This window comes from Mustela putorius, unplaced genomic scaffold (assembly GCF_011764305.1).
Source record: "Mustela putorius furo isolate JIRA1106 unplaced genomic scaffold, ASM1176430v1.1 tig00000596_pilon_pilon_pilon, whole genome shotgun sequence".
NCBI lineage: Eukaryota > Metazoa > Chordata > Mammalia > Carnivora > Mustelidae > Mustela > Mustela putorius.
This window is the reverse complement of record NW_025421428.1, coordinates 13,793,881-13,818,852: the sequence shown is the minus strand read 5'-3', so window position 1 is coordinate 13,818,852 and position 24,972 is coordinate 13,793,881. Positions and strand designations below refer to the sequence as shown.

Sequence of the window (24,972 nt, the reverse complement as noted above, 5' to 3'; positions counted from 1 at the left end):
AGGCCGGTGGGTGTGTGGGGGAAACAGGGCGAGCGCTGTGTGTCCCAGGGAGACCGTTGGTGGTTTCCCGCGCGTGTTACTGGGGCAGGGGGGGGACGAAGGGGGCCGTTCTGCAACGAGAGAGCTTCGTCTTCCGCCGCCGTGGAAGCGGCGGAAGCCGGCCTGGATCCCTGAGGCTCTGTGTCTCCATCTGCGTGATGGGAAGGGCGGGCGGGGACGGACCAAGGCATCCTTTGACAGCCGGCGGCAGGGAGGGAGCAGAGTGTTGGGTGCCTGTCCACGCCCAGCATTCGGAGGCCAGTGGTCAGGATGGGGCGTGCTGCGGGGCCCCGAGGCCAGACCTTCCATAGTGTGAAGGGCAGTCCTTAGCCGTGGAGACTGGCCCTGCCAAGATGCCCCTGTGGAACATCCTGGCCCCTGCAGTGGTCCAGCTGCTCTGTGCAGAGCTGGCCCACGGCAGCCCCTCGGGGATGTGCGCCTCCCACCCCCACGCAGCCCCAGGGCAGCACCGCCCAGTGGAACTGCCATGATGAGGAAATCAGTGCTCTGGGTCTGTGCTGGGTGCCGGAGCGGTCGTGGCCACATGTAGCCATGGAGCGTTGGGAATGTGGCAGGTGTGCCCGAGAACCTGAATGTTTCCTTTCACAGCATGTGAATCCGCTGAAAATCAGGCTTGAACGGGCACAGGAGGCTGATGGCCACCGGGCAGCACACTGGGGCTGGCCCAGGCAGACCCACCTTCTCTGGTTGGAGCCTGAGGACTGAGAAGGCCTCCCCGCCCCCACCTCCAGCCCCTCCCAACACTGATCCTGGGTGAGCTCGCCTCAGCCTGGGACTCAGAGCTCTTCACTGCTGACGGGTCCCTCCCATCTACCCTGGCAGCCCCTGCCTCTCAAAGGGCAGCAAGGGAGACCGGCCCGGAGAGGGAAAGCAACTTGCCCGGGGCCGCATAGCCGAGAGAGGAACGGGAAGACAGCCGCACGACCCTCACTCTCCCCCACCAGCTGTTCAAAAGAGCCTGGAGAGTCGCCGGAAGGGGGGTTGGGAACAAAGTGATGGTGGCCAGGAGGGGCTCAGTGGGTGCGGCTGGCCCACCGTAGCCCGCAGGTCTCCCTGGTACCCTTTCCCACAGCCCTGGGCCGACCAGGACACTTATCCCGGCTGGCAGTTACCCGGGTCAGAGGCACGGGGTCCTGCTGGGCCTGTAGATGAAGGCCAGAGGCTGGATGTGCTCTGGGCCACAGTCCCAAGGCCTGCGCTTGTGGGGAGAGGCCTCTCCTGCACCTGTCACCCGAAGCTATAAAGAAGATGGAGGGCAGGCTAGCGGTCCAGCCTCCGCCCAGGCGGCATTTCACAGCGATCACGCCGCGTGACTTACAGCACGGGAAGCCGTGATTTACACGACGCAGTGCAGCGCGTCTGGGCCCGTTTGTCTGCGTCTGTGATGGACTGAGTCTCGGGAGAGGCAGCAGCTCAGCGGCCGTTATCCGAGCGGGGGACCGGGGGGTCCATCCATCAGCCTCTCACCCCCCCGGAGGCTGGGTGGCATTTTTGCTGAACTGGCTGAACACAGTCGCATCCGTTACTCCCTCCAGAAACCATCAAGGAGCCAAACTTGGCCTTAAATGGGAGGCAGCTCAGAGGGGGCGGAGGTGGAGGCTGCCCCGGGAAGCACGAGGCCTGCTCCAGCTTGGCCGCGGGGCATAGCGCCCGCTGTGGAAAGGCGGCTGCGACTTGGCCTTCTCCCATGGGGGCAGCGCCACCTGTGCCGGCCAGCCCGGAGCACCGGCCCACGGGGGAGCTTTACAGCCTCGCGCACACCACCGGCACGGGTCCCCTGGGACAGAGGAGGAAGCCGAGGGCCAGGGAGGTAGGTGTTGTAGCAAGATGGAGGCACAGCACTTCTCATGCAGGCCCAAGGCTGGAGCCGGGTCTACCCACTTGTTCCGCCGCCAGGAAAGCAGCCCAGACTGATGATCCCACTGCCCCAAGGAGCCGGCACCCGGATCCTTGTCTGGGTCCTTGCCGAGTCATCTTTCGGTGGTGGCGAGAGTTGTTAGTGCTTCCCTTTAGGTGGGCGAAAATATCTATTTATCCTGCAAGGGAGCAGTCTCCCCAGGCAAACCTCTAACTAGCTAAGTGGCTGTCCTGCCCCCGCGACAGAGAAGACGCCCACTGCGACACACGAGCCACTCTGCAGGGAAACGTTTAAGCAGCACGTGGACCCACAGCACAGCAACACAGACCGCCATCAGCATGGGCCGAGGATGCGGGGGCCGGGCTGAGGGTCCGCCCGATGGCCAGGCATGGCTCCCCTCCCCGTGCAACAGTCAGGGTTTTTGCGGGTGGGGGTTGGGAGGGCACACCGTGCTCTAGACCTCCAAGGTGGGTGTGAGGAAGGTGATGGTCACCCCAGTCCCGGTAGGTCAAGAGGGAACTCTCATGGGACCCTCTCAGTCATGCAGGGGGTCCTTGTGGGGCAAATGCTAGAATGGCCCATGGTCTCAGGCTGGGGCTCGGCCTAGCCCATCCAACCCTGGGCACGCAGAGCTGTTCCAACAGGGGTCTCCAGAGAATGGGGGTGCACAGAGCTGGCGGGAGCCCACAGCCGCAGCATGGGAGGGGAAGTGAGAGGTAGCCCCCCATTCAGCTTCTGCTCCCAACAATGCTGACCACAGTAGGGCTGGTGGGGCTCTGACCCCGGCTGGCTGGACACCGAGGGGTGGGCTCTTCTAGCTTGGAGGTGATCTTGGGCAGAGGCTGCAGATCCCACTCACCCTGCAAAGAAAGGACCAGGTGGTAAACTGAGGCTAGAGGAATGAGGCCGGGGCACGCCCTTCCAAGCCGCTCTCCCCCGTGACCTCTTGGGTTCTTGCCCTCAAATTCATCTTGTCCCAAACTGAACTCACCCTCCCACTCTCGGGTTGCTACTTGGGGGTCCTGACCCGGCACTCCCATCCCACCAGCCCCCTGACTCCCTGGCCGTCCCTTACTTCAGGCGCCCCCAGGTGATGCAGTCGGAGCCCCCGGGTGCAGGCTGTTTGTAGACCCTCCTCCCCAACAAGGCTGCTGCACCGGGTGTCCACACTGCGTCCTGGCCACCAGCCAGCATCAGCCCTGCCCTTGGTGCCGGGAATGTTCGAATCGGCAGTTAATCCGGCTTCCAGATGCCTGCAGGAAATCTGCCTCCTGGACCCGCAGGCACAAAGACCCTTCCCCATCCTGCTCAGCACAGGCCTGGCCTCCACCAGCTGCTCTCTGGGGCTTTGCTTGTTCGGGAATAAAAGAGCCTCCGAATCCCAGTGGGTCCCAGATAAGGAGACAAGCCAGCCTGCAGCTTCAGACTGTTTGGCTTCTCACCTGCCCCTCCCCCTGCGCTTTATTTTTAGGCTCTGGGGGCGTTGCCGGCCCCCGCTCACAGCGCTCACACCACCGACCGGAGCGCCGTGATGTGCTGTCGCCCAGGGGACGGTAGCCACCCTGCCCGGCGGTGCCATCAGTCCTCTCCTCTGCAGGCCGTCTGTCTGTCTGGGGCCCCGTCTGCCACCCCCGGATCTCTCCAGCTGTTTTGCAGGAGCCCTCCTTGGAGCGGAGCCTGTCACTCCACGCTGGGGTCCTCGGTGGGGCCCGGGGTGCAGAGGGGCCAGCCCCCTGCGGGGCTTGCGTACCGGGAAGCGGACGGCCGTGGACTTGTTGCAGTGCACGGAGATGGGGGCGAAGCCGTACACGGCCTTGAGCATGTCTCGACTGAAGGAGTTCCAGGGAACGGAAGCGAACTGCTCGGGGACAGAGGTCTGAGGGCAGGTGTACACTTCCTCCGCATTGAACCTGGTGGGGCAGGGGACACAGCCCAGGCTGGGGGCGGGCAGTGGGGTGCCTGGGGGGTCACGTTCCCACCCCGCCAGCTCTCCAGGCTCTGCCACTCGGGCTGGTGATGGCTAATAGGGCTTCCTCTCCCAGCTCGCCTCGGAAGGGCTGGGAACAGCTGCTCCAGAATTGGGCCGAAGGGGGCTTCTCGGGCCAAGTCCAAGCCCAGCAGGAAAAGGGTCTGGGGATGGACTAGCGACATCACCGCGGCCCCTGGGAGGGACGTGGAGGCGCCACTGCCACCTGTCTGTTCCTCCTGCTCCCAGCCCCTGGCCTGGATTCCTCACCTCCCCCGGGGCCAGCCCTGCCTGTGTCGGGCTTCCTCCGCTGCGCCTGCCCGGGGACCCCCCCGGGGACCGGCACCTGTTCACGGTGTTGAAATACTTCCGCAGGAAGCCGGCGTCCACCGCGCTCTTGCAGAGCTCCAGCTGCGTGCGGGGGTAGTAGTGCACGTAGTTGACACACATCTCCTCCAGGATCCCGAAGCCGCCCTGCGGGAGGGGAGGGCGCCCGTCAGGACCCGCGCTTCAGGCGTGCACCCTGCGCTCCTCCGCGGACCGTGCTGTGAGCGTGAGGGTTTGGCGGGTTCTCAGTGAGCAGAACGCTGTCCACTCGGGGGTCCGCCTCCCTTGACGGGAAAGTCAGACCCTGAACCAGTCAGCCGGCAGCTGCGTCTCCAGGGCCACACGTGTGAGCCAGAGAACGACCGCAGGGCGAGGAGAGCGGGGAACGAGTGTGCCCATTTATGGATACAGAAACTGAGTCCCGGGGAAGCTAAGGGGCAAGGCCTGAGTGAACAGAGCCTCTCCACTTTGGCCGAAGAGGGGTCCCCTCGGCCTCCGGTGGGAGCCCAGAGGCAGGGACAGCAGGAAAGGCCTCCCCTCACACCGCGGACACAGCACTGTCCGCCAGACGTTTCCAGAACTCGGCTCTAAGGGGAGGAGGGGCTCCGGGAGTGGGGATGGTGGCTAGAGGACCACACCGCAGCCTCCCAGGGCAACCCTTCAGCTTTGTCGTGCGGGACGGGGCAGAGTGGGGATTCCCTGCCACCTTGGGCTCCAAGCCCCTGGCCTGGTCCCTGTTCCTGGAGCCAAGTGCCGGCAGGAGTGGGATACAAGCCGCGGGAGGAGCGGATGGCGAGTGGTGAGGAACATGCCGCACTGGGACCCCGGCAAGTCAACGGAGTGCCTCCTGCCCCGCCCAGTGCCACGTCCCGGGCTCCCAGCTGCCTGTCGCGCTGCCGGCACCTTCCGAGGGGAGAGCAGCATCTGCTCCCTGGCAGCGGAAAGAAAGACCGCGAGGAGCCCAGCCGCAGCCCCGGTCCTTGTAGACGCTGCTGGAGGTTGGCCGTCTAGACGGGAAATCTGCGGGGCCCCTGCGGATTGGTGTCCCTATACCGTCCTCTGGTTTCCTAGGGTGCCAGAGCCCCACACACCGTACTGCCCGGCCTCCGGTGGGGGGTCACCTCTCTCCTCCGACCCTGCAGACTCCCGCAGCTCCCCACCTCCGCGCTCAAGACAGAGTCCTGAGCCGGGGAAGGCTCTGCTCACGGCACTGTCCTCCCTCTCCACCTCCGCGTGGAAAGCACATCACAAAACCTCTGTCCTCCAGGTGCGAGGGTGGTCACACTATGGGAAGCCCGCGTCCCCCTCCTTGGTCCCACCAGTGACACAGGGGCCCCTGGAGGAGGCTGTGGGGCAGCCAGGGCAGTTGGGGACATCGGGGTGCTCATGGGGCCTGAACATCCTGGGACGGGCCACCAGCTTCCCTCGAGGAGGTGGTTGTGGGGGAGGATGAGCAGGGAGCAGGGCCCTCGCAGAAGCAGTGTGGGGGCATCTGTGCCTGGGGGTCCCCCTCACTACTCAGGCAAGTCCCCCGCTCCCGCCCTCGGCCTCAGTGGGCTCACCTGCAGAGTGGGGGACGCACCATCCTGCCAGGAGCCTTGGCACGAGAGCTCAGAGCCCTTGGCACCTGGACCAGCCCTGCCCCCTGCTAGTCGAGGGCCCTTGGTGATTCCATCTCAGTGTCCCAAGGGCACCTGCCTCACAGGGTCCTGGCAAAGCTTCGAGGGTCCCTGAGCTTGGAGGGGGTCAGCCGTTAGACTAATCCCCAGCGTGTGGAGGAAGCACTGCGCTTCAACACCTGTCATATGGACGGACCCCTCTTGAGATAGAAGAAGGGACACAGGGTTTAGGTCAGGGCTGTGCCCCTGCAAAGCTGTCCTGCTCCCCGAGTTTATGCCCAGGGAGGGAGGATCAGTGTGGCAAGAGCCTGCAGGCACACGGCCCTGCATCAAGTCCCTGCTCTGCCCGTTACCGGCTGTGTGACCTCTGGGAAGCGTCTTCCCTCTCTGAGCCTCCTGTCACCTGTGAAATCACAGAGACTCGTACCTTGAAGCCTGGGGTGAAACAACTGGAATGTTCATCCCTGGAGAATGGGTCCACGACCGTGGTCCGTCCAGACACAGGGACGTCACTCGGCCGTGAAAAGGTGGGAAGTTCTCATGACAACCCGGGTGAACCCTGGTGACAGACGCTGAGGGCAAGACGCCCATCCCGAGAGAGCACAGATCCTAGGACTCCTGCCGCGGAAGGCCCAGGAGGGGCAGACCCACAGAGACAGGGGAGGGGCAGTGCTTGCCGGGGGCTGGGGGGTGGTGGCGGCAAAGGGGCCCGGTTTGTTTTGGAAAGACAGCCTGTTCTGTTCTGAACTTGACCGTGCGGATGGTGGCACACACGTGCGCACAGACGAAAGCGCCACTGAGCTGCACACTCGAAACGGGTGAATTACTGGGTGTGTGGGTTATATCTTGAGAAGCCATTGGAAAAGCCACTGAATGAAAGCCAAAAGCGGCCACCATGGGGTCGACCAGATTCCCGGGGACCGTAGCCCCAGGTCTGTTCCACCGGGAGCCTCCTGTTTCATAGGATGACTGGGGGGCCCGGGGATGAACAAGGTGACTGGCAAGCGTCTGTTAGCAGGCCTCACTCTGCGGGCCACGCGTCGGCACCAACAGCACGACCTTTCCCGATCCAGGGCGCGCCGGTGGCTGACGGCCTGCAGCCACCTGCCCGCACAGCTAGCCTTGGGGGACACAGTGTCTCCCGGATGGACCCTCCTCCTGGGCTACCCACAGCACAGCCCAAATGCACTCTGTTCGCACCCCTGCCGAGCAGAGTCAGCTGCACGGTCTGGTCTTTGCCAGGAGCCCCAAGGGTGGGGGGGGGGAATGGTGTGAAGACCGGAGTTTGCACAGCCCGCTCACTGCTCACTTTCACCATCCACAGTGTGCGGGCTTGGTCTCGGAGGTCTGAGGATCATTCTGGGTCCTGGGGGCCTTCCTGCAGCTTTCCCTCTGCCCGGGCACTCAATCGCCTTCCCCCCGCACCCCCAGACCACCTTTCCCCTTCCCCCCTGGCCGGGGCCCCAGCGGTGTTCATTCTAACTCTGCCTGTCACCTGCCCACCCCCGCTCCCCCAGCGGGTGGGGCTCCCCGAGGACAGGGACCCACCGTGTGTCCCTCGTCCCAGCCTGTGCACACAGGGCGGACACATTTACAGCAGCAGCTCTCCAACTCCGCCAGGTGTCAGGGTCCCTTGGGGAGCTCCTTCAACCCCAGATGGCCACGTGTCGCCACCCCCATTCTGACTCGAGGTCTGGAGTGGAGCCTGTGAGTTTGTGTTTCCACCAAGTTCCCCGGGAAAAGCTGCGCCACTGGCCAGGGACCACGTCCTGAGAACCACCGGTTTACTGAGTGAGTCGGGGAGGTCGCCCCTGCCCCCGACCACTGGTGCTCGAGGAGAGGACTTAGACTTGTCCTCATGAAATCACAGAAAGCCCTGAATGGGACCCCACCCCCACCCTAGGCCTCACACGTTCCGTGAGCAAGCAGCGGGGAAAAGTCAGGTGACTCACCACAGTGGCCTCGTCCCTGTCCCCTGTGTTGTAGGTACAGGAAGTGATGAGCACGTCCCCCTGGGGAACCAAGCCAGTAGAGGTTCGTCAACACCTGCCTACCTGGGGGTAATAGGTGCACGGGGCCTGTCCCACGTTTGACCGAGCTATTGCCTATGTCAGGTGACGTGGTCATCAGCCTATTACTAAGGAACCCTGTGGTATTCTCTGGGCCCCCACATGTGCGGGTCAAAATGTGGGTGTGCCCAGGGACTATCTGTTGGCTTCTGTGCTCCTGATCGCAGCAGTGCAGACTGGTTGGCTGTTTCACAGCCCGTGGGTGAAGTTGGGCCACCTCGTACCTGACCTGGCGTTCTTCTGCACGATCCGGGGCCCCACCAGTCACCCCCATGCCCTTGTCTCTCTTTGTACCTCTTAGGGTCTGTGGCCAGCTGGTCGGGCAGGGGGACGCAGGTCGCCCTGGGTGCTGCCTCCTCTGGGCCCCTCTGGGGCCTCCCTGTGATGTCCTGGCGAGTCTCACTGTGGGCTGAGCCCGGCCCCTGCCCTGCACGGATGCGGGTCTAGAAAACCTTCCTAAGGCCTCTGCCGGCCCCCACCCCTCTGTCTCTCCTCTGGGGGGCGCTCCCAGCCCTCCCAGCCTCACCATTCCTGACTGGGCACTCACCGGGTGCACAGACACGACCTTCTTCAACATGCGTATCTCCTGGGTGGGCAAAGGGGAGACTTCAGACCCAGCTCCCAGCCCCCTGTCCTCCCCTCCCCGGCTCTCTGGGACTGTGCTCCCAGCCCCTCGGGGGGAAGGAAGACTGGCTAAGTGCGGCCTCCAGCCCGGAAGGATGAGAGCAGGAAGGTAGTTACCCAGGACAGACTTTACCATCGGGCTGCCCGAGTCCCCTCGAATCTGCAGCCAGCCGCACGCCAGGACCTACCGTCAGAGCCCTCCCCTGACCGAATCCCCAGAAGGGAAGGGCTGGCTGCTGTGTGCTCTGGGGTGTTGGGGCCTGACCCAGGAGAGGGAACCCGCTACCGGGGTGTTCCTATGGCCGCGGGAGAGAGAAGTTGCCAGCCCCCCCACCAGACCCCGAGCAGCCCCTACCTGGAAGTGAGGGCTGTAGTGGTCATCCCGGTTCACGATCTCCCTCTCTTGGCCGTTCCGGGCCAGCACGGTGACCACCTTTCTCCCGGTGAGGTGCGTGTGGAGCTGAGAGGCAAAGATGTGGATCCCTGAGGGCGGGAGGGCCTACGGGGCGGGGGCGGCAGGGTTAGGGCCCAGCACGCAGGGCGCCCTGGCCCCAGCCCTCCCACTGGCTCCGGGCATCGACCGTAGCCCACAGGGCACGACGTCTTTCTCCCTGGACGGCCAGGGTCCCTCTGGAAACTCAGTAGGGCTTGAGTTGCCCACAGGGTGAAGTCATTGTCACTGCCCTGGGCCTCCAAATCTGCTGCCTGGCCAGGAGCCCCAGGAGGCTTGGGGTAGGGGGGGGACAGCCCGAGTCCTTCTCTCTGGAACCCCTGAAGCTTGCTCAGTCCACTCTCCTTTTATTCAACGGACTTTAAGGGGAGCCCACCCCGGGCAGGGGGCCACCGAGACGAGCACGATGTGACCTTGCTCCACAGGCTCGGGTCTGGGGCGAGGCCGTCCCACGCAGCACCCACCAGGAGGTGATGCCCGCAGGCCTCCGGCCAGCCCCCGGGGCACCTGCCCCTGTCTCACGGCCATGGCACTGACCATGTCCCTTCGAGACGCCATTGTTCACTGTTAACGCCTAAGGAGATTTCCCAGACAAATGCCGCTTTCGAGAACTTGAGGTGAGCTTTGTTGAGACCGAACCTTTCCTAAGTGGATTACACACTTGAAGCTACTCTTCAACCTGTCTCCCTGACCGCACGGGACCGCGCTCCGCTAGCTGCCGTCCACGCTGTCTGCGGCTCAGGGCGCCCCCGCGGCCGCGGCTCTGTCACTGGGTGATCCCGGGGCGGGGCCTTCTGTCTGCCTCGTGCCCTCCACCCGCTGCTGTCCTGCCTCGGCCTTAGGGAAACTTCGGGCCCCCTTGCAATGATTTGAGGACGAGGGAACCACGTGGCCACACATGTGACAGTTAGAAGTGGGGCCTAGGAGCCCCTGCGGGCTCTCAGGGCCCCGAGCTCTGGCCGATCGCCCGGAGATGCGGGAGCTTGATGATGGCACAGAGAGGGGCCGTCCCGTGGCCCCCGGTCCCCAAAGCTGTGCTTCCCCTTGGCCGGTCCATTTCGATAAGGGAATCTCGACTGCTCTCCACTATGCCAGCCTTTCGATTGCCGAATTTCTGCCCCTCAGGGATCTTCTAAAGGAGAGGTAAGGCCAGGCTCCGTGGGGTCCCTTCAAGGAGCAGCCCACGTGACGCCACTTTCAAGAAGAACGTACTGTCTTTAGGGGAAGAAGAGTAAGTCCTTTCCCTGCTGTGAAGTATTTGGAGACTGGAAAGAGCTGACAGGTCTGTGCGCCCAGCCTCCCTAGGCGCCGTCTCTAGGGCACAGCTCACAGTGTCCTGGGGCCCCTTTCCCTGGGGCACCCTGAGTAGGTCACCCCCCCCAGCTCCAGGCCCAGGCCACGGAGCCTTTCCCATGGCAGGAGGTGTCACTGATGGGTGCTCTGGGGACACGGGAAAGAGTGCCAGAGGCTGGTCTCGGACAAAAGGAGCTCCTCTCCTGTGCAGCTAATAGCTCCGTCTCTGCGGGTCCGGGTGGTCTGCTCTCCTAATGGCGGGAAGCCTGCAAGCTCAGGAGCCCACGAGGAGCACAGAGTCCACTGGAGAATCAGCTCCCTGGAGAGGCATGTGCACCCTGCACCTCACCCCTGCAGCCTGCTGCGGTGGGCAGGGCTCTAGAGGTCAGACAGAGCCGCGCTCAGCTCCACGCCCTGCACCTGCCAGGACTCTGGCCCCAGTGAGCCCCACTCATGTCCCCTGCTGGGAGAGCGGGTGACAGCACGTCCCTAGCAGCGAGCTGTGGGACGCAGAGGTATGGTGTGGGAGAAAGTGTCGGCACATTCGCAGACATCATAAAAAAGAACCCAGAAGCCAATAGCGAGATGAGACCCACCAGGAACACCAGACAAAGGTTACGAAGAGGTTATCCACAGGAAAGAACATCCACCAAGAGACGGAGGAAAAGATCCTCAACTCTACAATTTAGTCGGGGGAGCTCACACTGAACAAGAGTGAAAGGGAATATTTAGAAATATGGATAACGTGGGGGGTGGGCAGGTGTGGGACCCGTGCGCCCACCGGGGCCGTGTGTGGGAAGTTTTGGACGCGCTTTCTGGCTGGAGTTTTTGTGAGATTTATTCAAGCTCATGTCCTCTGCGCATGACAATTTATGGGATCTACCTGGTAAAACGTGTTCCTGGCATACAAGGACCTCCCTTTAGCCTCTTGCCACAGGTGCGACGGGACGCACGCTGGCGACCCGGGGGTAGGTCAGCACAGGCAGGGCTGGGTGAGGCAGGGGAGCACCGAGGGCGCAGAATCGGGGTGTCTCTGCCGCACCTGGGGGGCATTTGCTCGGGGGTCTGCGCCCCATCTACCCTCCCGTAGCCCTGAGAATGGTGGCCCCTGGGCTCAGAGGTCCAACTCTGGGGAGGCGCCCCGTGAAACCATGCAGGGCAAGGGCACGCAGCCGCCAGATGGCAAGTTAGAAGACGGAGGTTTTCCTGTTCTGCTGCTTTGCTCTCAGACACCACATACAAGAGCGTGTAACAATGTATCGTCTGACTGTCTGGGGAGGAGGGGAGGGGGGCCTGCAGCTGAGGGGGGCTCTAGCCCCCCACAGCGCCTACCCTGGGAATCGGAAGGCCCGATGGTTTTACTCACATTGTTTCAAGGCGGTTGGCTCGGACCGGCCGGAGTAGGCAGGCTGTTGCTAGAGAGGGAGGCCCACAGCGAGGCTCCTTGGCGCGCACAGGGGAGGGGGGACAGCGGGGAAACTGCAGGGCTGCAGAACCAAAGCCCCAAAGCCGCCCTCACCACCCATAGGACCTCTACCGGAGAGCTGGGGTGACGGAACGGCAGGAGCCCGCCCCGCGCCACTCACCATCTGGGTGCACTTGTCGGTGCAGTAGCCGGTGAGGACGAAGGCCGTCTCCCGCGGGGGGATGGCCATCAGGGGCGTGTACACCAGCCCCAGCTCCATGATCCCCGCTTCGAAGCGCCGGGGCCTGGCGGTGTAGTACAGGCGGATGCCGGAGGAGTCTCGTTGACCTGGGAGGAAGAGGGTGGAGGTGGGCGGAGGTGCCCTCGCCCCAATGCTTGGGCTCCGGCACGCCCCCCGGTCCCCTTGGCCACGCTGGCGCCCACAGCCGCTCCCACCTGTGGCGCACCCCAGAAACCAGCTGCCTCGGTCGCCACACCTGTTTGTGCCAGGCATTCACACGCCCTGTGCGACACCCACGTAGAGAGAAAGAAACATTGTTTCTATGAAAACTAAGTGGATGCTTTGGAAAGTCTTGATGAAGGTGGGTAACTAAAACCGAGCGTCTGCGTCCTTGGGGCTGAGCAGCCTGCAGACTATCTGCAGGATATCCCAGGACATCTGGGAAGCCGGCACTTCCTCAGCTGCCTTTGCAAAGACTCCACATTCCTCCCCACCTGCAAAGGAATCTGCAGGGGAATCCGGCAGCAGGACCACCTTTGGGGGTGTCTGTGCAAACGGGAGGGCAGGGAACCATGGCTGCCCCGTCTCTCGGACGAGTCTCGGTGCCCGGCCGGGGTGGGGGGGCAGCGCTAGCATCTGCGTGCTGAAGCTGACAGGAGGCACCTAAGATGCAGCCTTCTCACAGCCTCCCACTTGAGTCCTTTGAAGACCACCAGAAGTTCAAGGTGCACCGAGGGGACACATCTGACGACATCGTGCAGGAGCCTGGAGCCTTAGAGCAGGGCCGGTGTCCGCTGTTCCGGCCCCTGGCTCGTGCACAGCCCCAGACTCCACCTGGTCAACAACAGGGTGCTGTGTGCTCTTGGACAAGTCGCTGTCCCTCTCTGGGCCTCTCTGGGCTCAAAGTCAAGAGCCTCTTCCAAAGGAGAATGCTGTGCTTCTGCCCAGAACTGTCCGGTCACACCTGCTGGTTCTTGTGGTTTGTTAATGGGAGAGTCTGTGAAGCTCCCTGGGCAGGCCTCCTGGAGCTCACACAAAGCTGATGGTCAGAGGTCACGGACACCAGAAGCCACGGGCACAGCCACACAACCACGTGGCCTCCAGTGGCCCCCGCTGTGCCCCTGCCTGAAATTGGTCAGCCGAGTCCCCGAGTACTTCAGGGCCCTGGCCACGGGCCCAACCTCTCAGCATGTACGGGAGAGCTGGGGAGCCCACGCAACTGAAGGGTCATCCTCCCCAATTTACAGATGCGGAAACTGAGTCTCGCAGCCTGAGCTGAATACTCTGCCCGAGATCGCGGGACTGGAAAGTGGCAGAGCTGGGATCTGAGCCCAGAGCGTTGCCAGGGGCCCAGCAGTCTCCTTGCCCGTCACCTCAAGGTGGAGCCAAGAACGTCCCCTCTTGCCTCTGCCCCCCCTTCCCTGCTCCGGCGCCCCCCGCCCCCGCCCCCCGCAATGTCCAAACTCAGCTGCTGTGTCTCTGGGCCGGTTACATCAGAGGATAATAATAAAAAAGAGAGGCAATTGGTTAAAATTCAGATGGGGATTAAATAATGAAATAATTGTGGCATTTTGATATTTATAGCCGAGCGGCCCATCTCCAGATTTGTGAAGTGACAGAGCATCCTTATATTTGGCAAAGGATCCATAAATATAACCAGATAATCAGGAAGAGACAGACCTCCCTGACGCTTAAGGAGTTTTCAAAAATCCATTTGCTCTCAGGTTTTAAATGAGCAATAAATCCCATATCATGCGAAAGCCCCAGCTGACTTCGGCCCTTCTCCGTGCACACTGCAGATAATTCCAGCAGTGGCAGAAAATATTAGTTACGCCTCCAGCGGGAAGTTCGCTGGCAGCCGTTGGCAGAGCACACCCGGTGGCCACATGCAGCCGGGAGCCGGGTGTGGGAGCTCTCCCAGGCTCGGGACAGCGGCAGGGGTCACAAGGCTTGGGAGGGACGTGGCGGGACCCAGGCTGGAGCTCCTGCTTTCATCTCTCAGGCTGTTTCTGCCCCTCATTTCCACAAATGAAAATAAACGTCCTTTTAAAGAAAGAGAGAGGGAGAGGGCTATGTGGCCGCGTGCGGTGGAAGGGGCTGGTGCCGCAGACAGAAACATTTCGGTTTCTGACCCCATAACAACTGGCATCACCATCCTAAACATCGACTCCCGTTATGCGTCTGCAGGCATGGGGCGATCCAGCAGCTAGCGCTGTGCAGAGCAGACCTACCTCCCTAAACTCGCACAGCACAGCCCTGCCGGGCCCCGGGCAGCCTCAGACACCTCTCCGACAGGGAGCCCATGGCACTGTGGACGGTCCCATACATAGAAGACCCCACCAGCAAAGCCTGTTTGCCACCATTGCCCCGAAAACATGGATTTGAAAATCCCAGATGCAGGCTCACATGCAAGTGTGCGTTTGCTCTGCTGGGATGTGTTTTGATAAGTGGGGGCAGGGCACCCAGCCAGCTATGCCCCCGGGGTGAGCCTGGGCTCTTCCCTTAACCTGAAGATAATCCCAGGGGCAGTGCCTCCCAGGCGTCAGGCCGTCGGAGGGGGGATTCTGGGCAGGGGCCTTGCTGGCTCTGGAGTGGCCTGCCCCTGCCGTCCTGTCAGGTGCCACGGGGCAGCCCAGCCTGTTGTGGGGAGGGGGCAGAGATCTCGTGCCTGGGTCCCAGCGGTCACTCTGTTGGGAAGGGGCAGTTGGGCACAAGAGGCAGCTACTGGTCTGAGCAGCCTCAGAGAAGTGGGACATCCCGGGAAACGGGACAGCGATCCGGTCTGGCACCTCTCCTCACAGACCTTGAGCTGTGGACCCCACTACAGAGCAAGGAAGCGGTGGAGGAGGGTGGGCCATGTGGGCTCCGAGCAGACCAGTATCTACAGCTGGAAGGAATCGCTTAGAGTCCGACCAACCTTGCTCGTTCGAGGGCCGTTCAGCCACCGCTGTGTGACGGAGGTCACGGTCAGCCTAGACCCAGACCTCCTGGCCCCCCTACTCACTTCGTGGCCCCAGTGGGGGGTCCCTTGAGCCCCGGGCCTTAATTTCCTCCTCAGCAGATGGACACGCAAGAAGCCTGTGCCTGCCTTCTCTGGAGGGCGGTGCCTGGCAAAGGGTGCTTGTGGGGAAGGTGGGATGCGGGGCCCCCGCCGCGTGGGGAGCAGGATGAGCCAGCAGGGAGGGGCCCCGCCCGGGGAGCCCACTACAGTCTCAGGAGAGGAGCAAGGGGAGAGGCATAAGAGGGGCGCCTGCCCCGACGAGTGGTGAGGAGGCTGCACCACGGGGAGGGGGGCTCCGTGCTGGGCAGACCCCCCAGTCACGCCCCCGACGGGGCACGCCCAAGCCCGAGGACTCCCAAGGGAGGACAGGGGCAGGGGCAGAAACGTGTGCCGAGAACTGCCTACCTCGGATCTCCAGCGGGTTGTGGTAGTGAACTTCTAGGCGCAGAAATCTGGAGGACCCGGCGCCCCCAAAGGCAAGGCCCACTTCCTCCGGATAGTAAAAGGCCTGCGGAGGACGGGTCGGGGAGGGAGTCGGACCCAGGCACACTGGCGTGTCTCACAAGGGTTCCACCCAGCTGTCGCGGCCTGAGCTATGGTGGGGGGTGTTGGCGGGGCAGCGGGATTAGAACCGTGTTCTCCCACTGACGGGCAGCTCACTACCAGTCCACCCAGATACCCCTATTAGACTCGAGGTCAGGGGGTAGGGGAGCTGGTGTCCCGGGGACGATCCTAACCCCCAGCCCCTCTGCATGGCCCTGGCCTCGCCCTCCTCTGCCTCGGTGGGAGCCGCCGATGGAAACCTCACGGGTGCAGCCTGCGGAGGCCGTGGCATCTGGCCCTGGCAGCTGCCTGCCGGGACCACCAGGTGCACAAACCCCAAGTCCAGTGGGGAAACAAGATCGATTCGCACCAAGGACCAACGCTCAAATTTTGTTTCTATAGAAATGCCACAAAGGCTGGAAAAAGCCTTCGTGGCCCAAGGGGGTGGACAAGAGACAATGTTGGGTTGGGGGCCATGAGGGGCGGGGGTCTCTGGAGGCCTCGCCAGCACTTTCTGGAGCGCCCTGGACCCAGGTGGGGAGGGCCCCGGGGAGGGGCGGGCGCACCTTGGCACCCAGCGCCCAGGCGGCCAGCACGTGGCGACAGTAGTTGAGCTGATCAGGCTTCATCTTGGAGTCGCAGGGCCCGCTGAACGGGGGGACGCGCTCGAACTGGATGGAGCACTGGAAGACCTCCATGTGGTGGACCAGGGCTTCGTTGCCCTTGGTGACGATGGGCTCGTACTGGGGGGGGCGAGAGGGCACCGAGCCTGAGGCCGCAATCGCCCGCCCGCTCGCCCACAGCCACGCCCCACCGTGGGCCTCTGCTTGCCCATCTGTAAAATGGGAGGGTTAAGGGAAGCAATTTCCAGGGGTGCTTCTGGGGCTCAGGGCTTTGAAGGGGGAGCCACCAACCCTAAACAGAGCCGAGGGCACGAGGACCCCAGCAAGCCATTTCCCGATAAGGCGGGGACAGGAAGGCAGCTGTCCTCGTGTGAATGTGGCCGTGGCTGGGCCAGGACATAGAGGCTTCCCTGAGGCTAAGCCCGAGCCCAGGGGAACAGGCCAGCCACTCCCGTGTGACTTTGGGCACTCACACAACCTCTCTGGGCTGCACTTTCTCCACTGAGTGTGCTACTGTGGAGATGGAGGGAGTCCCCCCACCCCGTCCCCCAGGGCTAGGGACACGGGGCAGTCAACAGCTGTTGCCCTCACGTGGTGTCTCTGGTGGGTGTTTAGAACAACTGAGTTGTGAGGTGAGCTGCCTTTTCACAGGAGGTGATATGACCTGATAGACAGATGGCTCTTCCAGTCCCAGGGGAAGACGCAGAAATCAAAACATCAGCGTCCTTTGGTCCAGTCTGGGCAGCAGGGGCCAGAGGACAGCCACCCTGGGAGGGTGGGGGGTGAACAGCAAGGGGACCCCTGGGGCCAGCGGAACCACGGACGCTGGGATGTTTCTCCAGCAGCCTCGGAGGCGCCGCGGGAAGCAGAGACGAGACGAGGCCCTGGGTCCACCTCCCCCCAGGTACCATGACGATGTGGTGCCGAGAGAAGCCATCTGGAAGCTCGGTGATGTGGCACCAGTACGTGGTCTTCTTGCCAGGGATCAGGACGTCTGGGGCACGGATCTCCATGGTGCGCAAGTCCGAGGGCAAGGCCGGGATGGAGATGTTGGGTTTCAGCAGCTGGACCCTCTGCAGCCCGATCCGCAGCCCCGACGTATTGATGGCCTCCAGCGACCCGAAAGGCTCCTCCAAGACCCCGTACACAAGGTGGACGGTGCCGTCCTGCAGCGGAGACACGCAGACACCCCCCACCCCAGCACTGGGCTCCCATAACCAGGCACGGCCAGGTCCCTGCTGCCTGACCTGGCCGGTGACACGCCCGGCTCTTGTCTCTGTGAAGGAGGGGGTCTTCGAGGCTCCCCACGGACCCGGCTGAGATTCTGTCCCCGGCCAGTCACCCCCAGCCCACGGCAGGCACCAGGCGCCAAATACATTTTTTCTTTGCAAACACAATCTATCTACACTTGCGAAACTTCTAGTTCCTCTAGCCACTGCTGGGCCGCACCATGGGCCCCCACCTCAGATATCCACCATCCCCAGGGCCACAGGGGACCAGGTGTGGGTCATCCCCTCCGGTCCAATGACAACTGGGCGTGAGGAGCCATAGCCACGTGAAGGAAAAACACCGGACCAGGGCTTCTCAACAGTCCCGCTGAGCTCGGAGGGCTGCACTGTCCGGCTGGTGCCAGATAGGGCAGACACAGAAAGTTCTAGTGGGCACTGGGCTAGAGGTCACAGACAGATTCAAGGAGGTGAGAGTCTGGGCTTTCCCCCGCTGTGCTGCCGGGACTGTAAGCCTGGGTTTGCGTCTAGGATGTGGGCCTGAAAACGCCTTGCGGGTGTTCTGGGCACCAGAGTGTGTGTGTGTGTTTGTATCCGTGGTGGGCAGCCCCTTTGCTCTCTGAGTTTACAGAAACCTGGGCCTACCGTGAAGGCTCCCGTCCGAGGACACATCAGAGCCTCAGGCTGTGGCCCCCCCGGCACCCCGAGGCCCTGAGCGGCACGTGTGCTGCGGCTGCACGCTGTGCCAAGTCCTTGGAGAGGGTCCTCCGCCTGCCCCTCCCTGCCTCGTCTGTGGAGAAGGGGGTCAGGGGTGCGCAGACTCCACGGAGTGCTGGAAGGACGCTTTGGGTCCAGCTCTGTCCCCAGCATGCTGGGGGTCCCTGAGCCAGGCCTTCCGGTTGGGCCTCAGTCTCTTTTTCTGGCACACGTAGCCACTGAGGCCAGGCTGGAAAGGTCACACACAGTGACCGAGGTCAACGTATGCTAGAAAACCTAACAGAATTTTGTCCCCAAGGCCAAGATGGGCGGTTTCCCCTCATGGGGGTGTTGGAGCAGTGCGGGAAGCCTGTGGTTTTCGGATCCCCGATGGCTGTGGACTCCCAGACTCCCGGACTGCTCCGGCCTTACAGGTCACCCTGCTTCTCCCGCACTTTACAGGCAGGTCACCAATGAGGTCTGGAGGGGGAGGAACCTGTCCCAAGCCTTGCAGCCCATTGGCAAAAGGGCAGTTTGTGAAACCAGGTCTCCTGGGCTCTTTCCAGAATTCCATCTGAAGGTGATGAACCAGAGGGAACGAGGCTTGGGAACAAGATCCTGGTGGCTTCAGGGCAGGACCCGCATCTAGAAATATCTCAGCTCCGTGTCCATCAGGAGGACCTCTGGAGGGACCGGAGGCCGATGGCAGAGCCGGTCCCTTGTCCTCACCGAGGGCCTCTGAGATCCCTCCCTGGCTTTCTGTCTGCATAACGGGACCAGGGGTGCTGCCCTAGGTCTTCGGGGTACGCCACGATCTCCTGGGCACACGGGGTCCCCACCCACCTCAATAAGGTAGTCCTTGGGGTCACAGGTGTCAAAGGGCCGCTTGAAGAGCAGGCACAGGCCTTCCGGAGTCCTCTGAGCCTGCAGCAGCTGGTAATCCTGCTGGGAATCCAGGTGGATCCGCCCCTGCTTGTCACTCCAGGCATCCTGCAGGGACAAGCGCCATCAGCACCAGGGCCAAGCAGCAGGGCCGGAGCTCAAGCCCTGTGGGTCCCATGAGTGCTCCCGGGGTTGGGGGGGTCACTCATTCTTTCTGTATCTGCCTGGAAATGGCAAAACCAAGCTCTAATCCCACTGGCTTCCTCTACTCCTGGAAGCAGGGCTCTCAGATGCCAGCCAGGATTCACGGGGGCTGGGCAGGGACAGGGACATCTCACCGCACACCTCTGAGACCCCATGTGGGGACTCGGGCCTTGGACATCCCAGCATGCCAGGACGGTGTGCCCAGAGAAGCCAACCCTGAGCAGGTGCCCAGACCTCTGAACCCCAAGAATCTGCCAGGACGGCAAACGGGTGCCTTGGACACATACCACTCCCCTGGTCTGCAGAGGGTCCCAACAGCACCTGGAGCCTCAGAAAGGGGATGCTTGGAGGCTGGGCCAGATTTGGGAAGCAAGGGAGAAACCAATGGAGGGGTTCAAGGTGGCTGTCTTTCCCTAGGGCCCACCCGGACCTTGCACACCCCTGAGACCGAGCTTCACCTTAAACACTGTGCCCTGGGCATCTTGCTCCCCTCGCCCAGCCCTAGCTCTGCCTGCAGGGAGGGAATTCAGGCCCAGGGAGGGCCAAAATGCATTTTGCAAGGACGTTAGTAGGTGGTGGATCTGGCTGACCTTGACCTGCCCCCCACCCCCACCCCGACTCCTGTGCACCTGGCTGTCAGGCCCAGCCATCCAGGGCCCTTCAGGCCAGTGCAGGGGATGCTCAGAGGGAGGGAAGAACCCCCCCAGGCCCCCCAGGTCCGCCGCCAGAGGACTCTGTTCCCATTCAGGAGCACCACAAGCCTTTGGCCTTAGGATTCTTTTTAACCCTGTACCAGACCTAAAGCAGGCTGTCTTCATTTCCTTAAGAAAAAAAAAAAAGAAACCTGCAAAAAGAGTTTGCAAGATTTCCCCTAGAGGAAAACCCATTAAGGGACACTGCTCAGTCGCAGACTCATTTTGTAGAGGTAGAAAGTTAGTTTGATATTCGGCTGGAAATCTAGAATCTGTTTGTTGAACATATGGGCCACGGAGGAAAAACAAGTCTGACATTTGTTTGCACAGGAATTTGTTGTGCAAATTAATCTTGTAGTGTGGGGGAGGGCGAAGTCACCCCGGCTCGGGGCAGCCAGGAAAAGCTGTCCCCAGAGGAGCTAGAGCTCCTGATTCAGGGGCCTGGGGACTCCACTGGGAAGGGCTGATGGTGCACAGCTGGGGTTGCCCCAGGTCTCTTGGCTATGACGCAGCCCCTGCCCCCGGCATGAGACACGGAGCAGTGCAGCCCGGCCGGCCAGATCTGGGCCCCCACCCATACCTCCACCTATCTTATCTGGGGGGCCCCAAGCATTTGTCCCCAGCTTGTACCGCACCGGCTGAGTTTCTGTGGGGGCTGGGCGGAGCACTGCTGGGCTCCAGAAATGTCAGCCGCTGCCAGCTCGCCTGAGCTCACACAACCTAGAACTGTGGAGAGGGATTACTGTCCCCACTCCTCAGATAGGGAAACCGAGTCCTGCGGCCAGGAGCTGGTTGCACAGCTCCTACAGGTTCCCCCATTTGAGTGAAGAAAGGAAAGCCCTCTGCTTACAGATAAAGAAAGTGCCTCCTGAATTTAAAAAAAAAAAAAAAAAATGTTTAACCCTCCCGTGTCTGCTCTGGTGGGGAGAGGTGGGTGCTTCCTCCCCACGGAGGCTCTGGCCGCCCCGCCCCCTGGGCCCCCATCACCTGGCAATGCGTCCCAAAACCTCTCCATCTCCAGTTTGCAGGGAAAACTCCCCTTCCTCTGCGCTTTCCAGGAGGAAGAGGGGTACAGTTTGGAGACCAGGAGTCAAAAGCACACCCTGTTTCAGGTCCGCTGGGTAGATTTGCTCCGCATCCGGGCGGGGGTGGGGGGGAGCGTCCGCACCTGCTCACTTCACCCTCGTGTGCGAGCTAGGGCTGCGAGGGCTGCGTCCTGGGCACTGGGTGTGCACGCCTGGCGTGGCGCCCGGCCACGTGTGACCGCGAGGCTCGGGAGTCCTGGGTGGTGTTGGCACCGGTGGGGGACCTGGGGTCCACCACCCTGAGGGTGGGGGCAGTCGGTCCCTTTATTTACGCGGTGTGTGCGCCCCTGGTGTGCGTGCCTCGGAAGCACGGCCTGCTGTGCCGGGGTGTGTGCTCGGACACCAGGGAGGGCGTCTGTCTGCCGTTTTGTCCTCCAATGGGCAGCCCTGAGACACCCAAGCTTGGGACACGGACTTGGCTAAGACCAGAGGGACCGGGGATGGAGAGGCAGGAGAACTTCCTTTGCTGGGTTAAGGTGGGGTACGTGCGGGAGGAAGGCCGGGCGGGGGCCGGCGAGGGACAAGGTCAGGAGCGCGGGGGCAGGGCACAACTCACCCCGAAGTAGGCAGTGTCCCCGTCGGTCCAGAGCACAGCCAGGTCAGCGTTCTCCAGCTCCCCGCGGTCTGACATCCCGAAGAGGACCCCAGCCTTGAGCTCCCGCACCAGGAGCTGGAAGTAGACCATCTCCTGCGTGTAGCTGACATTCCAGGAGAGCTCCAGGGACCCCTCGGGGTCCAGGTGTACTCGGTAGGGGAAGGGACTCTCGGGGGGTCCCGAGCCCTGCAGCGCGGCCACGAGGATGACCAGGAAGACAGCCACCGCCGTGCCGTACATGGAGGCCACCTCACGGGCGCTGGGGCCGGGGACCTGCATTGCGCGGTGAGCTCGGCTGCCCCACTGGGACATTTATGCCCCAGCCCTCCGGGGGGTGGGCCCAGGCTGCACTGCTAATCACATTTGTCTGGTGGGGAATTCAATTGTCCTGGTGACCCGCCCACCAGCGCGTGCCCTGGGGCAAAGCCTTTGCCTTCCTCACTCTCCTAATTGGGCCTAATGACACATGGGCGCCATCAGTGGGAATTGGAGCCGACTGGCTGATTGGCTTCCCTCCTAACGTTCTAAAGTGCTGTCCGCAGAGGGGCCCCTCCTTCAGCCAGAAGGCCTTCCAGATGCCTCCGGCCAGGCACCAGGCTGACCACCAGGCAGGCAGGCCTGGTCCTGCCTGTCCCGGAGCAGCCAGCAGGATGGGCCCCCGTAGCGAGACTTTGCTGCTGAGGGCCTGGCCCAGTGAGCCATTTCTATGAGGCTGGAGGGTGGACCAATTTCAGGCTAAAAATAAAAGACGGTCCCCACATAGTCCCTGTGTTGAGACACTCTCCCCATGGCCTGCTGCTCCCACTCTGTCGCCTGTCTATTTCCTCACACGCTCCAGCTGGTGCCGCGGCTGCTCCAACAGGAGCGGGTGTGTCGCTAGGGGGGCGGGGCCAGATGGCACAGGGTGCCTTGGTGGGGGACAAAGAAAAGGGTGCAAGCAACAGGCCTGCTTCCCTAGCACCAAAACTCCTAGACCTAGGACATCCCTTAGCCTAGCGTGGGCCCAACCTGAAAGTGAACCCTCCAAGGCCAGCTGGCCTATAGCACTGTTTCTCCAACACCTACCACAGGGCCTTTGCACAGATCCATTGGGGCTCACAGCCCTGGTGCAGCACCCCAGCCCCACCCATCTTCCTCTGCAGAGTGGACTACTTGTGCTGCTACCTCCAGGAAGTTCTCCCTGATTGCCCTCTGCTCTCACTTCTGGTCCCTCCCTCCAGTCTCCTGGCTCCCTCTCTCCGGCTCTCCGTTCCTTCTTTCTCCTCTTCCTCTTCCTGCCCTCTTTGGAGAAACCCAGAACCCAACCACAGGCTCACGGAGATGTCACCAGCTGGCAGACATTTAGTCCTCACGCATCTGCAGAGGCCAACCCAGACCAGGTCGTGCCTGGCTCAGGTCGGCTCTGAACCCTGTTCCTTAGGAAGGAATGAGTGTATCTGCCTGAAGATGAAATCGAGGGAACATTCCAGCTTCCCTGGGCCCTGGTGGGAGTACGTCCTGCCTCATGAGAGCCCGGCTGCCCTACGAAGCCAAACCAGGCAGAAGGAAGCCACGCGGAGGCCATGGACCGTTCCTGTCTACGGCAGGTCCACCCACAGGCCTGGGCAGGGGGAAGCTGGGCCCTGGAAGCCCTGGGGCACACCCTCTCCAGAATCTGTCACCCGCAGACACCGAGCACAGACAGGGAGGAGTTGGAGCCCGGGCAGACCGGGCTGCTCCAGCCTGCTGGAGGCTGCAGAGGGACACGGTGGCCGGGGAGGACGCGTGCTGGTGGTCGGGGGGCACCTGGGGGTGTCTGGCTTCAGGACCAGAGGCCTTTGGGCAGAGCTGCCTTGCACAGAAGAGGGGGGGCCCCCTGAAGTTCTCCCGGAGAGAGGCAGTCCACATTCTCCAAACTGCCCTATAAGCAGATGTCTGTCATTTGAGGTCAAGTTGTGCTCTAGACACTCCCCACCGGGATCAGGGAGTGGCCACGGCAAGTGGGTGGGGCTGGCTGGCTCTTTGCAGGGGGGCCCAGGCATCAGTACAGGCCAAATGCGGGGGTCCCGTTGTGAGTGAGCCTCCTGGCGGCCTTGGAGAGGCCAGGTGGTCCAGCTGAAAGACAGGCAGAAGGAGCAGAGGCACCACACTCTGGGGCACTGAAACCCCAAGGCCTTCGCGGTGTACCGACCTGGACGTCAGCATTCTGGGTTCGAATCCTGCCGGCTCCCAGCCAGGCATCCTTGGGGAAGCCCTTCTCCACCAGATCACCAGAGGACTGGGGCGCAGCAACTATCTACCTTCTGTCCGGCTTCACCCCTGCGGCCTGGGAGCAACGGCCCAGCCGGGGGTCAGGAGCTCCCGGGAGGCAGTGTCAGCCCCCAGCAGGACTTCAGGCCGCCGAGCACACCTCCGTTTCTCTCTGGTTACGGGGAGATGCGCAGATGCTTGGAGCGGCTCCTCCTGAAGGAGGGAAGGCCCGTGACGCTCTTAGTAAACAGCAGAGTCCTCTGTACACACGTTTATTTTTACCAGGATTCCGAAGGCACCGTCTCTCTCCGGCTCGGAGCTGGGCTGGAGTCCCGGCGTTCCCCTCACAGGTGACAAGGCTGAGGCAGCCGGTGGCAGAAATCATAATTACGGAGCGCTAGGAATCCGCGAGCGCTAGAAAGCGCTAGAAAGCGCGTCCACGCCCAGCCTGCCACCAGCTGCCTTCTGGGCCACCCCCCTGCCCCCCAGCCTCAGGGCCGGAACATGACTGTCCTCAGATACCAGGGCACTGGGCCTTGGAGAGGTTAACAACCTGCCTCTGGGGCTGGGCCAGACCAAGTACCAGGTCAAGGACCCCAAAGTGCACTTCTAGCAAGGGGTGGCGTTAGGGGGAGGGTGCTGCCCTGGGAGGCGGCCAAGGTCAGGGACATTCCGCTGGAGTCCGGAGGAAGGAAGGGACACTCGGATGAGAAATGCAACCAGGCAGAAAAGCTGGGGAGGCTCTGCGCCCCACGGGGGGGTGAGAGGGACCCGGGCCAATCGCAGGGCCTCTGCCGCGATGTGCGGTTCCCTGCATTAATGGATTTTTACAAACCAGCAATTTGAGCCGGGGTGAGGAAGTCGCGCTCAGCGGTCCTCCAGCCCCAGTCTGCAACCCGTGACCCACCTGCCCTCCCCGGGGGCCCGGCGGACGCAGCAAATGCTGTGCCGCAAGGCTCCCTCCTGCGCGCCCTCTGACCCCTGCTCCCTCGGCCCTCGGGCTCAGCCCTAGTGTTTCGGTCCCATCTGCCCTCCAGAAGCAGAGGGATTGGGGGTGGCCCCGGGGCGTCACCGCATGCTGTGGGGAAATAAACACAGCTCACGGCTCAGCGCCTGGCTCGCCTCCAAGGCGCTTCGATGGCTGACCTCATTCGGAACCAATTTCAGCGTTTTAATAAGCCCTTTGCTTTTCCGCATCTCTCCGAGGCTGTCACCCTCTGCTGTAACCCCCATGGCTCTGCCACGTGACGCCCACCCTGGCTGGCGCCCGGGCCCCCAGGTTG

The 24,972-nt window shown here is 62.5% G+C and overlaps 1 protein-coding gene across 2 annotated transcripts; it reads right to left on the bottom strand.

The window, feature by feature from the left end:
• Nucleotides 1-2,190: 2,190 nt before the first annotated feature.
• Nucleotides 2,191-21,750, bottom strand: DBH (dopamine beta-hydroxylase). Of its 2 annotated transcripts, none has more exons than XM_004757399.3 (12): nt 21,422-21,750; nt 18,846-18,992; nt 16,989-17,246; nt 16,024-16,200; nt 15,320-15,422; nt 11,854-12,020; nt 8,879-9,022; nt 8,447-8,485; nt 7,783-7,842; nt 4,231-4,358; nt 3,669-3,828; nt 2,191-2,778 (listed from the first exon to the last, which is right to left on the bottom strand). In XM_004757399.3, exons 1-12 carry the CDS (start codon nt 21,737-21,739, stop codon nt 2,647-2,649), a joined length of 1,833 nt encoding a protein of 610 aa, XP_004757456.1. In that variant the 5' UTR covers nt 21,740-21,750; the 3' UTR covers nt 2,191-2,646. The 2 variants fall into 2 exon arrangements, with proteins under 2 accessions (XP_004757456.1, XP_044938634.1); XM_045082699.1 differs by having other exon boundaries at nt 8,879-8,983.
• Between the last annotated feature and the right edge of the window lie 3,222 nt (nt 21,751-24,972).

Coding starts and splice junctions, on each gene's coding strand:
- DBH (XM_004757399.3), bottom strand. CDS start 21,739: ATGCAGGTCCCCGGCCCCAGCGCCCGTGAGGTGGCCTCCATGTACGGC. Junction 18,993..21,421: donor GGGACACTGCCTACTTCGGG/GTGAGTTGTGCC, acceptor TTGTCCCTGCAG/GATGCCTGGAGTGACAAGCA. Junction 9,023..11,853: donor CCGACAAGTGCACCCAGATG/GTGAGTGGCGCG, acceptor CCCGCCCCGTAG/GCCCTCCCGCCCTCAGGGAT.